The sequence below is a fragment of the Triturus cristatus genome, chromosome 1_1 (assembly GCF_964204655.1).
Source record: "Triturus cristatus chromosome 1_1, aTriCri1.1, whole genome shotgun sequence".
NCBI lineage: Eukaryota > Metazoa > Chordata > Amphibia > Caudata > Salamandridae > Triturus > Triturus cristatus.
The window spans coordinates 864,555,391-864,571,527 of NC_140579.1; the positions used below are offsets into that span (position 1 = coordinate 864,555,391).

General features: G+C 48.4%; 1 protein-coding gene across 1 annotated transcript in view; it reads right to left on the reverse strand.

The window, feature by feature from the left end:
• Positions 1-1,682: 1,682 nt before the first annotated feature.
• LOC146871203 (transcription factor Maf-like) overlaps positions 1,683-16,137 on the reverse strand; it is a 95,646-nt gene continuing 81,191 nt past the window's right edge. The window contains exon 3 of the mRNA XM_085650548.1: positions 1,683-6,156. Coding sequence (XP_085506674.1) covers positions 5,767-6,156 — 390 coding nt within the window. The 3' untranslated portion in view covers positions 1,683-5,766. The remainder of the gene's footprint in view (positions 6,157-16,137) is intronic.

The following is a 16,137-nucleotide window of genomic DNA, read 5'->3' on the forward strand; positions in this document are numbered from 1 at the left end:
ACAGTCATGGGACCATTCTGTAGTACAATAATGAACATATACCATAGTACGAAACGTCATTACATTAATGCCCATTCTAAAGTGTAATAATAGCCTTATTCTTTAGTGAAATTATGACATTCTGTAGTACAGTATCCTCAATCAGTAGGGTAGCAATGACATTCTATCATACACTTATTGCATATTCTGTACTACAATCATTGCATATTTTGTAGTACAGAAGCACAGAGATGGTCATATTCGGTACAAAGATGGCTTCATTCGGAAGTATAGTCAAGGGGACATTCTGTACTGCATTAATGGGCATATACTGCCGTCCCGTAATGAGATGTTATTCAGTACGTTGATACCCGTTTTGTTATACAATAAGATCTATATTATCTAGTTCAACTATTCTCTTATTCTGTAGTGAAACAATATTGCATTATGTGGAACAACGATGGCTCTTTGGTGCAGTGAGGGTAAATGTATACGTAAATTAGTGGTTTGTTCTGTAGTGAAATGATGGAAATCTCTCTCTCCCTCTCCCTTTCTCTCTCCCTCTCCCTCTGTTGCTCCATCCCTCTCTCTCTCTCTCTCTCTCTCTATCTATTTCTCTATCCCTCTCTCATTCGCTCTCTATTTATCCCTCTCAATCTCTCTCTCTATACCTATCCCTCTCTCGCTCTCACTCTCTCCCTCCCTCTCTATATCCCCATATCTCTCTCATTTCCTCTCTCACTCTCTATCCCTTTCTCTCTCTATCCCTTTCTCTCTCTCTCTTTCTATCCCTCCTTCTCTCTTTTCTATCCCTGTATTTCTCTCCCTCTCTTTCACTCACTCACTCTCTCTCTCCCTCATTCCCTCCCTGTCTCTCCCATCTCTCTCTCCATCTCTCTCTCTTCCTCCATCTCTCTCCCTCTCTCTCTCCCTCTCTCTCTCTCTCTATATCCCCATATCTCTCTCACTTCCTCTCTCACTCTCTATCTCTTTCTCTCTCTATCCTTTTCACTCTCTCTCTCTCTCTCTCTCTCTCTCTCTCTCTCTATCCCTCCATCTCTCTTTTCTATCCCTGTATTTCTCTCCCTCTCGTTCACTCACTCACTCTCTCTCTCTCCCTCATTCCCTCCCTGTCTCTCCCCTCTCTCTCTCCATCTCTCTCTCTCCCTCCATCTCTCTCCCTCTCTCTCTCCCTCTCTCGCTCTCTCTCTCTCTATATCCCCATATCTCTCTCACTTCCTCTCTCACTCTCTATCCCTTTCTCTCTCTATCCTTTTCACTCTCTCTCTCTCTCTCTCTCTCTCTCTATCCCTCCTTCTCTCTTTTCTATCCCTGTATTTCTCTCTCTCTCTCTTTCACTCACTCACTCTCTCTCTCTCCCTCAATTCCTCCTTCTCTCTCCCCTCTCTCTCTCCGTCTCTCTCTCTCTCTCTCCCTAGCTCTCTCTCACTCAATCTCTCCCTATCCCTCGCACGCTCTCTCACTCTCTGCCCCCTCTCTCTTCCTCTGCTCTCTCTCTATCCCTCTCTCTCTCTCCTCTCTCTCTGTCTCTCTCTCTCTCTCTCTGCCTCTCTCTCTCTCCCTCTCCCTCCCTCTCTCTCACTCCCTCTCTCTCCATCCCTCTCCCTGTCCTTCTCTCATTCCTCTCCTCCCTCTATCTCTCATTCTCTTCATCTTTTTCTCCCTCTTCTTTTCCCTTTCTCTTCTTCTGTCTCCCTCTCTCTGTCTCCCCCTTCCTTCCCCCCCTCTCTCTCCCCCCTCTCTCCTCCCCACGTAAAAACATAGCCAGACCTATTGCTGCGGTCAGTGCTTGTTCATGCTCCCAGCATTTCTATGTAATATTTGCTGTCAATGAATGTACTATGCAGACGTCTTCATTTATTTTTCATGAGTGTTCAAACCTCTCGGCGGATCCGCCTGGGGATTGGGGGAGAGGGGACCGGGTGCCTCATCACTATTCAGACCTGGTGCTCTTTAAGGTCATCATCTACTATTTACTGTGCTTTGAAAGTTGATACAATTGAATATGTAATGAAAAATGTGCTGTAAAATTCACCATTTTGGTCTGTCTTTTTCCAAAATTTTCTTGGGGGGAGGACCCCCTCAAACTCCCCTAATAGTGGTCGGGCTCGCTCGCTGCTCTCAATCGCAACACGCGCCGGACGGGGGCTGGTCTGGCAAAACTTGCCAGGGCTGCTTTCAGTTGCCAGTCCTGCCCTGGCCATAGCACAGCACCAGAATTGTACAACTCATTGCTAGCATGCACTAGTTTACACTGTTTATAAATTACTTAGCACATTCACATTAGTACGAGGTTTAGCAAGAGTAACACTAAAATGTAGCTTTTAAAAAAGACTGAATTGTTGCAAGAGTGATAAAAACTTGCAACGTATTTAGCTCTTGTGAAAAATAGTCCTTGTAAATCCATGCTCAGTTAATTCTTGTAGCTATGTGTTTTATTATGTTCTAGGCTGCATCTGAACTTGTCTGTCGCAAAAATGAAGAGATGACATAGGGAGCGCCAAACATTGTCTGGGTTCGGATGTAGTTCTTTTTGCCAGGAAACTGCCGTCTTTACAAAGGGCATGCATGGACTGTAGGTTTGTTCAGATGAGCAAGGAAGGCTGTAGAGGCAAAAATAGCCTAAGTGCAGTAGATGTCAGACATCCCCAAGCTTTGTTTTATGTGCTGGTATATATTAGATATTCATAATTACCGAAGTAAGAATAATAAGAATGACTGAAAAAAACTACCTTACACATTAATGATTACAGGTGAAGTTGCACTTTCTAGGTTTCGTACTTTGATTATTTTGCAAGTTTGAAGGATGCCTCGCTTAAGAGCTAAAGAACATGTTAACTAGAGTGAGGGAGCGAGGCACCGCCCCGCGGCCGCAAAAGAGCAGGCAAATGCACTTGTGCTTGTGCTGGCTTCCGCCTTGCGGGAGTGAGCAGCGGTGGTGCAAGAGCCATATGTTTTTAATTACTGCGCGCGCCGCTGCCTGCTTCCGCAAGGTGGATGCCAGCACAAGCACGAGTGTGGGGAAAAGAAGCAGACCTATGGCTAAAGGCCCTCCTAGAGCATGCATGCTGCCTAGACAAGACCTAAAAAGGGCTTGCCCTCCACACAGCTGCGATCATTTTATTTATGTATCCAGCTGCCTAAGCTTGAACTTTCAGGGACACACACACATGCCATTGTAATGCTATTAAAAAGCCTTAGCTAACTAGATATATGATGGCATTTTTATCTGGCAGCAGCACAGATGGGATGAGGCAGTCATTAAGCACATGGATTTTTAGGTCTGGCCTGACAATGCATTTTTAAGCTAGACCTATTTGCATTGCCAATGCGTGTTTTATCATTTCTAGGCCTAAAAGCATCCACAAGTTGTTGAACTCAAGTATTAATTGCAGAAGGTAATTGTCAGGTCAGAAGAGTTGTGTGACCATAGAATAGACACAAATCAAATGCCAATACACATCACCACTGAAAAAGACACATAACAGAGGTGAAACATGATCTTAGACTACACCAATCAGAGGCGTTCACGTGACCACAGAATAGACATAGCTTAGAGGCAGTCACATGACCACTGAAAAGACACAGGGTAGATGCAGTCACGTGACCTCAGAATCAACACAGGACAGAGGCGGTCTCCACAGAATAGAAAAAGACCAGAGATAGTCACATTACCAGAGAACAGGCATAGGGCAGAGGTAGTCACTAGGTAGTAGTCACATAACTATAGAATACATTCCGAGATGAGAACGGGGCACCCTGTATTCCAAGGAACTTGGGTAATGAAGCCATTTTAAAAAATACATCTCTGTAAGGAATACTCAATGTCACATTGTGTTGGAACGTCGGGGATGTTAAAGAAAATGCCCTCTGCTAATTCATAGAAATATTTGTTGGATTGATTCCTTAACGGAACTGTGTTTTTTTCCATAGAATAAGTACCGGGCAGAGTCAGTCACACACGCATGAGAACAGACCGGATTCAGGAGGGAGAGTCACGTTTTTTTTAAAGACAAAATGGCTTTAGTTTAGCTGTCTCTGCTTTAATAAAATTCATAGGGAAAATATATTCCCCGTTTTTTCTCAGAAACTCCCACTTCCCTGTTGTAAAATGTTGGCATGTATGGCTACAAGACCAAGAGACTAGCACCAGGGCAGAGGCGGTCACATGACCGCAGAAGGTACAAGGACAGAACACCCCAGAAGAGGTATATGGGGGGCCGAGGCAGCCACATGAGACCAGAATATACATAGTGGAAAGGCAGCGTATGGCTGCAGAATGTATCCCAGTAGTTGTTTCGTGGCCCCAAAAAAAGAAAGGAGTCATAGATCACTGATCACCACAGAATGTGCATTGTTCAGAGGTAGGCATACGACAACAACGGAATACAAACATTCCAGTAATGTCCCCTGGCAGGAACATATATTTATTGAACATTTTTCTTTTTTGTCGAAATCGGGTAACTTGAAAGAAAGCGAACTTTTTAAACTTTATCTCTTTAAAATGATCATAATCGCAAATGTAACCATTTTTTTATTGAAAGAGAACTTCCCCTCATTTTTGGTCTAACTTCTGGTAACATGTTTTAAGTCTTTCCCGATACATTTTTTCAAATGATCTTGTTATTTTTACTGTTCGCACTAATTGCGCCGGCTGTGGCTTCTAGGGTGCACAGTTGGGGTGGAGGCGGAGCCAGTGTGAACAATTGCCTGCGATGGTCAAGTGGTCACAATTTCTCATGGTGAGGTGGGATTGTAGTGGTTCTTGTACCATAGCTTCTCGCGCATGACCTGCATGCACAGAGACCTACTGGAACAGACACTGAAAGTGCACACTTGACTAGAAATAGCTCCTCGTAATTCTTTAGGGCGATCAAATGACTTCATGTTCCAAGGACAGCAACGGTTTCGGAAATCGGCTGGATTATTATTATTTTTTTGTGTGCAAAATCATTGCATTGTGAGAACTGCAGTCTTGGTTTGCCTCAAATAAACCAATTTCAGCACACCTGGTAACGATAGTTTGGAGAAGAAAAGCTCAAGATTGGAATATTGGTGTTTAAGTGACATGGAGTGATGTGGTCAACCTACAGATGTGGATTCACCTCGCCAGCCTTTGCACCATCTATATGGACCTCCAGTGAATGCCTCCTCGGGTGTTATTCACCAGTCTGTGTACCATCTTTGCACAAGAGCAAGAACATGGTGTCTTTTTTAACTCATCATGGGGACTTACCAGCCGCAGTGCCATCTTAATAAAGGAAACAAAACCTCTGGTCTGTAAGGGAGATCAGTCCGGGGGACTACATTTAGGAGATCCTTAGAATGCACCTCGGGACTCGCCCTATTAGTCTTTGTACCAGCTTTTTGTAAAGGTGGATAAGGTACTTATTTCTTTGGAATATATACCGCTTGGACTCACTTCATTAGCCTCCCTGCAACCTTTGCCTTTGTTATATGAATCATGGTCTTAGACATTTGAGTGGAACATATATTTGCCTGGCAGTGAAATCAGCTCACATCCCTTGAGTGATGTCTCCCACCACAATCCCCAACACAACCAGCCCTGTTTCTGGAGAGGCATTGGATTCTGGGAAAAGCTCTGGAGTTGGCATGAGTGTCCTGGTCTGCCCTGTGCCGTGCCACTTCCTTTCCCCTACAGTGACCCATGACCTGAATTCCTTCACCCCACCCTCCTCCGTGGTGTTTCAAGGACCCCAGGCGCCTAGTCTTTCAATAACACCATCGCCCCACTCTCCCTGTGGGTCACAAAAAGAACTCGGACAGGGAGGTGGGTTCCGAGGCGTGGTGCTCTGCCACAGCTGAGGCCACAGCCCGGCTCTCAGCAAAGCTACTGGCCACAAGCTTCTCGTAGCGAGCTTTGTATGTGTCCCGCTCGCGCATGACCCGGCTGAGCTCGTGCTGTAGTTGCTCCAGCTGGTGTGAGAGGTGTGACTTCTCGGACTCGAGCACGTGCTTCTGCTGCACTCGCTTGAAGCGGCACGACTGGGCGTATCCACGGTTCTTGAGCGTGCGCCTCTTCTGCTTCAGCCGCAGGACCTCCTCTTTGCTGAAGCCCCTCAGCTGGCGGTTCAGCTCCCTCACTGACATGCTGACAAGCTGGTTATCCGAGAAGCGATCATCCAAGTGGGCGAGCTGCAACGGGGTCAAACAGAAATAGATGATGTGAGAAGAGGGTACATATCTGCCTCCTTATCTTTTCAGCCCAGGCGAATGTCTCTTCACCACCCTTTCGTCCACGTCAGGAACCTTCACAGAATGGGATCTCCCAATTAAGGCCGTTCACTTAATTTCTTTTTACAGGCAATGTGTAGAATCAGAACACACCTGTAGTAAGAGAATGCGTCACTCGCTAGTCACCTGTAACTTGTTCACATCACAGTTCTCATTTTGGGACAGGGCTCCACTGACACATACCCTCCACTTCCCTCCTGCCCTCTCTCACATTGTAAAACAAAACGTGTCCTTAACTTTCATTTTCTAGACACTAAGCGTTTTTCAACTGGAATTACATTTCTAAGTTATACGGTCATCATAATGTCCTTATGTGTGGGATTCTTTTTTAACAGACTGCATCACAGCATAAAACAACAGCCCCCTTTGTTCCCTAAAACCGGTTGTTTCCATGTGATACATACGTTTCTAAACTTGGTCCATCTGGATGTGTGTAAACGTGGGCAAACGTCCTGCTTTTTAATCTCGAAAACAATTTTGATAGACTTCACATTTTTTAATTTTGTTAGTAGCAAATCGTACTGCAGGTGTTTTTGTGTTTTTTATTAATCTTCCTACGTTATATTTGATGGATCCTGCATTATAAGGAACGCAATGCCTCCAAGTGCATCTAATCAGGATGTCAATGTCGTTATATAGGCGCTCCGCCTGCTGCCTTTTGAATCTATTCTATCGGGTCAAGGAACACGATGGTGATTTGCAATATTCTGATTACATGCACTTGGTAGAAGTTTATACCTAGCATTACACCTAGGATTGCCGTTCAATATTTCCTTATGATAGCATAACCGACGTTTCTATAATCAGCTGTCTTCTTTCTGTTTTAACCTTTATTTATTTTACTTTCTTATGTGCCAAATTTTTCGTGTCAAATTTCTTTTCATTAGCCGATCATATTTTTGTTTTATGGTTCTGCGTGCCTTATAGCCGCGATGCCTTGCAATTGTTTTCCTAAAGTAAATCTTGCCTTTGGTTTCGTTAAAAGTGCGGGAGGAAATTGGCGACCAACGAGAATCATAATGTGTGGGTTCCTAAGTTATAACTCAAGTGATCGGAACATTTACAGGTTTGGTCCTAATGACACGAAGAGGCTCCTAAATTCGGTATTAATAAAAGTGTTGCTCAATGAACATTGGGAGGTTGCCTTTTGGGAGGGCACATGGTAACATTTTGCTCTCTCCTGTCACACACACTCTTCCCCCAGCAGGGCATTTCACTGGCGAGAGCTAGCTAGTTTTTCTTCCCCATTGCCAGGGTCTCGCTTCCCATGCTGTCTCGTTTGTGGGACCAAGGAATGGGCTGAAATGCTTCCTTCTCATTTAAATCCTCTAATGCCGCTGCACACTCTTGCTCAATCCCTCTCACGCCCAGACACATTGTGCTTTTGGCAGAACCACATAAGTGGATTAATGCATGTGTAATCGGCCTTCCTTAGCAGCTATAATTACCCCAGATCACCAAGGCCCCTGACATGTGGGGGCAGAAGGGATGGCTGCGGTGCCATGTCCTGCCACGTGCTTCCCACACCACGACGTGGGACCTCGCCTCCATTTTGTGTCTTCCTCCCTTTCCTTCTGCCCATTGGGGGCATTGCTATTTGAAATGGTAAATATAGCAGTCTAGAGAAATCTCAAATAATTTAAACAGATTTTATCATAAGAACTGTTAGATTTGAGGGTCTCTAGTTGGCAGAGGTAGGTACCTTTCTCCACATAGGGGCCCTTGCGTCTAGTCAGGGTAAGGGGGTACACTCCTAAAATAACCCCTGCTCACCCCCTTGGTAGCTTGGCACGAGCAGGCAGGCTTATCTCAGAGGCAGTGTGTAAAGCATTTGTGAACACATACAGTAACCAAGTGACAACACTACAGATGGACACCACACAAATTTTATATGAAAAATAAGTATCTTTATATAGACTTATCACAAGACTACAAACAACAAAAATCCACAATACTTTAATTAAAATGGTAGAATTAGCTTAGTTCTCTTTAGATGTTGAAATACGACACTTTGAGTTCAATGTACCTTAAGATGCGTAATGCTATACAATGAAAGTGTTGCAGGAAAGGTGATGCGTTGGTTCCTTACACGCAAGAACGTGATGCGTCGGGTCCCTACTGCTGCGTAGGCGATGCGTCGGTTCTTCTCTGCGAGGGAAGGTGATGCGTCGGTTTCTTACTGCGCTTCCGTGGGGATGCGGCACGCAACACCGTGATGCGATGGAGATCCGGTGCAATGAAACAAAGATGGCGTCTTTTTCTTGATGCGACACGATGCGGACGGCGACAGGCCCTGCAACACCCTTCTCGGTGATGCGGCGGCATCTGCTGCGACATCGATCCTCTTCTCTGATGATGCGAGTCGCTTCGGCAACGATGCGAGCCGCGACAGGCCCTGCGACACGCTTCCCAGTGATGCGGAGGCGTGTGACGCGACGTCGATCCTTTTCCCCGGCGATGCGAGCTGCTTCCACAGCGATGCGAGCCACGACAGGCCCTGCGACACGCTTCCCGGTGATGCGGCTGCATCTGCTGCGACGTCGATCCTCTTCTCCGGCGGTGCGAGCGCTTTCTCGTTGTGCAGGGGCAGTTCGGCGACACGCTTCTTGCTCGTGAGTCGCGCTCCCAGCCCCTTGCGACACGCAGTCCCTCAGAAAGCCTCGCAAAACAGCAGGCACTTCCAAATAACTCTTGGGGAGCTGGGTGGTGAAGTCTGTTGTCCCTGAGACTTCAGCAGGAGGCAAGCTCTTTTCTCAAGCCCTTGGAGATCCTTCACATGTTGAATAAAGTACACAAAGTTCCTTTTCTCCTCTCTTTGGCAGTCAGGCCACCACTGCAGGCCAATCCCTCAAGCTTAGGGATAGTCTCTCCTCAGTCTCTCTGGTTCCTCTCCTCAGTAAAGGTTTCTTCTTGTTTCCCAAAGTGATCTAAAGTTCTTGGGTTTGGGTCCCAATATTTATACTCAGTTTGTCTTTGTTCTCTGAAGGCAGAGAGGCCTTTGCCTAGTCCAAACCAGTTCTGGTCAGTCCTGGAGCACTTTGTTGACAAGACTCCTTCTTTCCTTTCAGAGAGCAGGGCAGAGACATCAGACGCACCACTGAAGGTGGAGCCAGTATTGTGGAGGGAAGGCACAGCCCTATTCAGGTCCCAGGTGCAACTCCTCCCACCCATCTAGATGCAGATCTCACTATTCAGCCCTGTGCCGACTCACCCTGTCTCCTGGAATCCCCCAACCCCAGCCCCTGTTACTCAAACTCCAAACAAGGAATACACAACCTAGCAGAGAGAGGTTTGGATGGTTAGACAAGAAAATACCTACTTTCTAAAAGTGGTATTTTCAAACACAGAATGTTAAAACCAACTTCACTAAAAGATGTATTTTATCATTCTGAGTTCAGGCATACTAAACTCGAATTTCTACCTAGTTCCCTGAGTCAGTTAGGATTATAAGATGTAATAATCAAACTGCCCATTCTGGCCTATGGGGAACAGGTAGCCTTGCAATAGTGAAAAACGAAAATGGCTGTTATTCACTATTAGGACATGCCACACACACCAGGGCATGTCCTACCTTATACCTACAATGCACCCTGCCCTTGGGCCTATCATAGGGGTGACTAATATGCAGAAAAGGGACAGTTTAGGAACTGGCAAGTGGGTGCACTTGCCCAGTCAGCATGGCAGTACCAGACTGCACACAGGCTCTGCAATGGCAAGCCTTAGACACACTTTAACTGGCTGCCTCTGTGGGTGGCACAACCAGTGCTGCAAGCCCACTAGCAGCATTTGGATTAACAGCCCTGGGCACTCCTGGTGCACTGTACTAGGGTCTGACAAGTAAACCAAATCAGCCAAACATGGAATCACTAATCCATACATCAATTTACAACAGGTAGCACTTTCACTGTGGCACTGGATAGCAGTGGCACAGTGCCCAAAGCATTTAACACCAGCAAAAACACATGAGGCAACAACAAAATATGGAAGGGAGACCCACGCCAAGGTGCCGGGTCTAACACGTGTCCCCTCCAGCTGAAATGTGGGGAGAACTACCCTACCTCCTGGGAGTTCTCATCACTAAGGCGGAACAATCTGGACAGACCATCAGCATTGGTGTGCTCTGTACCAGGGCGGTGTTTCACCGTGAAATCCATCCCCTGTAGGAAAATGGACCACCTCAACAGCTTTGGATTCTCACCCCTCATTTACATCAGCCATCTGAGCGGCCTGTGGTCTGTCTGAACCCAGAAGTGAGTCCCAAACCGGTATGGTCTCAACTTCTTCAGTGCCCAGACCACAGCAAATGCCTCACGCTCAATTGCACTCCACCTCTGTTCCCTTAGAAGTAACCTCCTACTGATGAAGGCTACGAGTTGATCTAGGCCCTCCTCATCTGTGACAAAACAGCCCCCACACCATGCTCTGAAGCGTCTGTCTGAACGATAAACTCTCTGGAGAAGTTGGGTGCCAGGAGCAACGGGCGCCGTGCACATAACAGTTTTCAGGGCCTCAAAAGCTTTCTGACAGGTGTCAGTCCAAATCACTTTCTTGGGCTGCTTCCTGGAAGCCAGCTTTGTCAAGGGTACAACAATGCTGCCATACCCCTTGACAAACCTCCTGTAATACCCAGTGAGTCCTAAAAAGGCTCTCACCTCTGTCTGGGTTTTGGGGAGTTCCCAAGCCAGGATGGTTTCAATCTTGGGCTGTAGGGGCGCCACCTGGCCGCTCCCAACCTGATGTCCCAAGTACACCACGGAACCCTGCCCGATCTGGCACTTGCTTGCCTTGATAGTGAGGCCTGCCCTCTGAAGCGCCATCAATACTTCCTCAGAGATGGTGCACATGTTCTTTCCAACTGGCGCTGAACACTGCAATGTCATCCAGGTAGGCGGCACTGAACCCTTCCAGTCCAGCCAATACCTGGTTGACCAACCTCTGAAAGGTGGCAGGGGCATTCTTCATCCCAAAGGGCATCACCCGGAACTGGTAGTGCCCATCTGGTGTGGAGAATGCTGACCTCTCTCTTGCCCCATCAGTCAAGGCGATCTGCCAGTACCCAGACGTTAAGTCAAACGTGCTGAGGTATCAGGCAGCCCCTAACCGATCTTTGAGCTCATCAGCTCTGGGGATGAGGTGCGCGTCAGTCCTCGTGACTGAATTGAGCCCTCTGTAGTCCACACAGAACTGGAGTTCTGGCATGGCACCCTGTGCGGCAGCCTTTGGGACCAAGACCACTGGGCTGGCCCAAGGACTGTTAGAGGACTCAATCACCCCTAACGCAAGCATCTTGGAGACCTCCTCCTTGAAGCAAGCCCTCACCCTGTCAGTCACCCTGTAAGTTTTGTGCTATCTCCAGTGTCCACATCATGAATGCACCAATCAGTGACACTGGGGACCAGGGAGAACAGATCAGAAAGCTGTCCCAGCAACTGGCGGCAGTCATTCTGTTGCTCAGGGGTCAGGGTGGAAGAGAGGTTAAACAATCCACTGACCCATCTTGCTCTGTCACCGAAGGGAGGTCAGGAAGAGGCCCAGTCTCCTCCTCCATTCCAGCATCTGTCACTAAGAGCATGCCCACTTCGGACCTCTCCAAGTGGGGCTTCAGGCGGTTGACATGCAGGACCTGCAAGGGGTTCCTGGGAGACCGCAAGTCCACCAAGTAGGTAACCGGACTCTTGCGCTCCACCACCTCAAATGGTCTGGTCCACTTATCCTGGAGCGCACAAGTCTCCATGGGGGCCATGACCCACTCTTTCTGACCAGGCTGAAGCTCTATCAGAGTGGCATTCTGGTCGTACCACCGCTTCATCTCCTCCTGGCTGGCTTCCAGATTCGCCTCAGAGAGTTGCCTGAAACGCCTAGTCTGGTTCCTGAAGCGCAGCATGTAGCTATATACATCCTGGGGTGGTTTTCTGGGAGATTGCGCCCAGCCTTCCTTGACCAGACTCAGAGGTCCTCTCACTGGGTGTCCATAGAGAAGCTCAAAGGGACTGAACCCTAGAGATTTCTGTGGCACCTCACAGTATGCAAACAGTAGACATGGTAAGAGGACGTCCCACTTACGCCTCATAGGTTCCTCAAGACCCATAATCATGCCTTTTAGGGTTCGGTTGAACCTTTCAACCAACCCATTTCCTTGGGGGTGGTAAGGAGTGGTAAACTTGTAGGTTACCCCACACTTCTGCCACAGGGACTTCATATACTTGGAAATGAAGTTTGTACTTCAATCAGACACTACCTCTCGAGGGAATCCCACTTGTGAGAAAATTCCCATCAGTGCCCATCCCACCACGGGGGCCGTCACTGTCCTCAGAGGTATGGCTTCCGGTTACCGGGTGGGGTGGCATGGTCCACCAAGACCAGGATGAACCTGTTGCCCATGGCTGTCTTGGGGTCCAGTGGCCCCATAAAGTGAATACCCACCCGTTCAAAGGGGGTGCTGACCACAGGGAATGGCTGGAGAGGAGCCTTTTGCTTCCTCCCACTCTTTCCACTTGCCTGGCAAGTCTGACATGTCCTGCAATGAGTGTCTGAATTCTTGCACATTTGGGGCCAATAAAGGTGGGTGACAAGCCTCTCAAAGGTCTTGTCCTGCCCCAAATGTCCTGCCAAAGGCACATCATGAGCCAGCCCCAGTAGGAAGGCTCTGAAGCGCTGGGGTACCACCAGCACATGGGCTGACCAAGGCTCGGCGACCTAAGGCTCACTATACAGGAGACCATTCTCCCAGTAGATCCAATGTGATCCAGACTGATCACCTATTGCCTGGCTTGCAGCCTGTTGCCGCAAACCCACAAGAGAAGGGCATTCCTTCTGCTTCTTGCAGAACTCTTCCCTGGAGGGTCCTCCTTCTTGCTGCCAATGGGTCGGCTCAGGCAGGTCCCCCAGTTCAGCTAACTGTTCCCCAGTAGGCTCCAGGGCAGCCCCCTCAAGGTCTACCTCCTTCTGGGCCGTGGGAACTTCGGGGGCCAGTTTCCCACGCCCCCTGCCTATTCTCTTTAAGGCAGGCACCTGGGCCTCCCTCTCAGGCTTCAGGTCCTCTCGAGAACCCTTGCTGGCTGCCATGGACTGTGTGGTGACACACGCCTAGTCAGGCAGACCCAACGTCTCCAAATGAGCACTCCGCTCCACCTTCGCCCAAGGTGAGCTCTCCAAATCGTTCCCTAACAAACAGTCAACAGGCATGGCGGGCCTCACAGCTACCTGAAGAGTACCAGAGACCCCCCCCCCACTCAAAGCAAACCTGAGCCACCTTGCAGTGGCTCTCTGTGTTGTCAGCGGCACCAACTGGATAGAATGCATTGGGGACAACCTACTCTTGAGATACCAGGTGACACATGACAGCTGTCACACTGGCTCCTGTGTCTCTAAGAGCCTCCACTCTGTGGCCATTGATGGTCACCCACTGCCTGTACTTCTTAGTGTTATCAGGCAGTTGGGTCCTGGGGACCACCTCACAGTCTCCTAAAGAGGCAAGGGACATCTCTGCTGGCCCCCACCCACCTTGAACACCCCTCTCCTCCCCCAGGGCTACACTTTCCATCTGCCGGGGCAGAGCACCAGTGGGTGCTGTCTTTCCAAACTGTGGGCACCGGGGATCATTAGACTTATGGCCCACTTCTCCACACTTGTAGCACTTCAGGGGTCCCTTGTGAACAGGGTTACCTGTCGGGGCCCCGTGCTTCTTCTCAGGGGGAGGCTGGGAACCTTTCCCTTGGCTCCCTTGGGAATTACTTTGAGGCCCGTTATGGAACTCCCTCTGTTTACCCTTGTCCCCCCCACTCTTCTGCTGGGGACCCTGCCCACTCTTGGCTGAGTCTCCCACGTGACCCTTGTGGACCCGGGTACTGACCCAGTGGTCCGCCTCCTAAGCAAGTTTCCTAGGATTAGTCAGCCTACTATCAATCAGGTGCTGGCGTAACTCTGGAAAACAATTACTTGACAATTGCTCCCATGAAATTAAATCAAAGAGCCCCGCAAAATCATTCACTTTGCTACCCTTCACCCAACCATCCAATGCTCTGCAAAAGAAAGTTACATATTCTACCCATGTGCTTGACTCCACCTTCTTGCAATTTCTAAACCTTTGTCTATACAACTCAGGAGTCAACCCATACTTGGACATCAATGCTTCCTTCATGTGGCTATAAGAATTCTGTCTTTCAGAGGGCAAGTCTAACAGTGTATCCCTTCCCTCACTAAGGAACTGCCCCCACAACCCCGCTCCCCAATCCTTCTCAGGGACCCGGTGGGAAGACATGGCTACCTCATTGGCCTTAAACCACTGCCCAATGTCATAATTCTTGTAAAATTATTTCACCACATCTTTGGGAATATACACTCTAGCTTCCACAGGCATTGACGGTGTGCTGCCACTAGAGGGAGTAATTTCTAAGCTCTTGGCTCTCAATTCCATCTCCCTCAAACTCTTCTCATGCTCAAACTGCATCCTCTTTTCTTCCAGGGCCAATTTCCTAGCTTGCAACTCCAATTCTAACTGCCCACTTAACTTGAGCTTGGTCAGCTCCAACTCATGCACCCTACACCTCTCCCTGTCCTCCAACTTCTCTGGGGACAGGCCTTTGGCAGAAACACTGCTACCTACTGGGAAGTTGCTCTCCTCCCTCCTGGACCCAATGGCCCACCCAGATGCTCCTCTGCATTCTCAACTCCTTCCTCATCTTCAGAGGTACTCCTGCTGCGACCCAGGCCCTCAGTGCCATCTGGTACTCATCCTTCTTTGAGAGAATGGTCTTTGCAACGTTGAATCTCCGGCATAAGTGCTTCAGATGCTTGACATTGTAGCAATCCAGTTTCTCCTCTTCCCAATCATAATCAACAGATGCTATGGATGCGGCTTTACTCATGGTGGTTAAACTTGGCAGTTTTTGGCAAAAATAGAAAATCCCAGAAAAACAATCTACCAAAAAGTATGTGGTTGCGTTTGGTCTGCTCTCACTAGTAGTGTTCACCAATCACTGTACATGAGTCACAAATGCAAGTCCAGAATCCTCACCGCTGACCACCAATGTTAGATTTGGGGTTCTCTAGTTGGCAGAGGTAGGTACCTTTGTCCAAATAAGGGCCATTGCATCTAGAGGGTAAGGGGGTACACTCCTAAAATAACCCCTGCTCACCCCCTTGGTAGCTTCGCACGCGCAGGCAGGCTCATCTCAGAGGCAGTGTGTAAAGCATTTGTGAACACCTACAGTAACCAAGTGACAACACTACAGATGGACACCACATAAGTTTTATATCAAAAATAAGTATCTTTATATAGACTTATCACAAGACCACAAACGACAAAAATCCACAATACTGTACTTAAAATGGTAGAATTAGCTTAGTTCTGTTTAGATGTTAAAACGCGACACTTTGAGTTCACTGTACCTTAAGATGCGTAACGCTATACAACGAAAGTGTTGCAGGGAAGGTGAAGCCTTGGGTCCTTACATGCAAGAACGGTGATGCTTTGGGTCCCTACTGCTGCGTAGGGGATGCGTTGGTTCTTCTCTGTGTGGGGAGGTGATGCGTTGGTTGCTTACTGCTCTTCTGTGGCGATGCGGTACGCAACGCCGTGATGCGATGGAGGTCTGGTGCAATGAAACAAAGATGGCGTCTTTTTCTTGATGCGACACGATGCGGACCGCGGCAGGCCCTGCGACATGCTTCTCGGTGATGCAGCAGCATCTGCTGCGACGTCGATCCTCTTCTCCGATGATGCGAGACACTTCGGCAACAATGCAAGCCGCGACAGGCCCTGCGACATTCTTCCCAGTGATGCGGCGGCGTCTGATGCGACATTGATCCTTCTCCCCGGCGATGCGAGCTGCTTCGACAATGATGCGAGCCGCGACAGGCCCTGTGACACGCTTTCCGGTG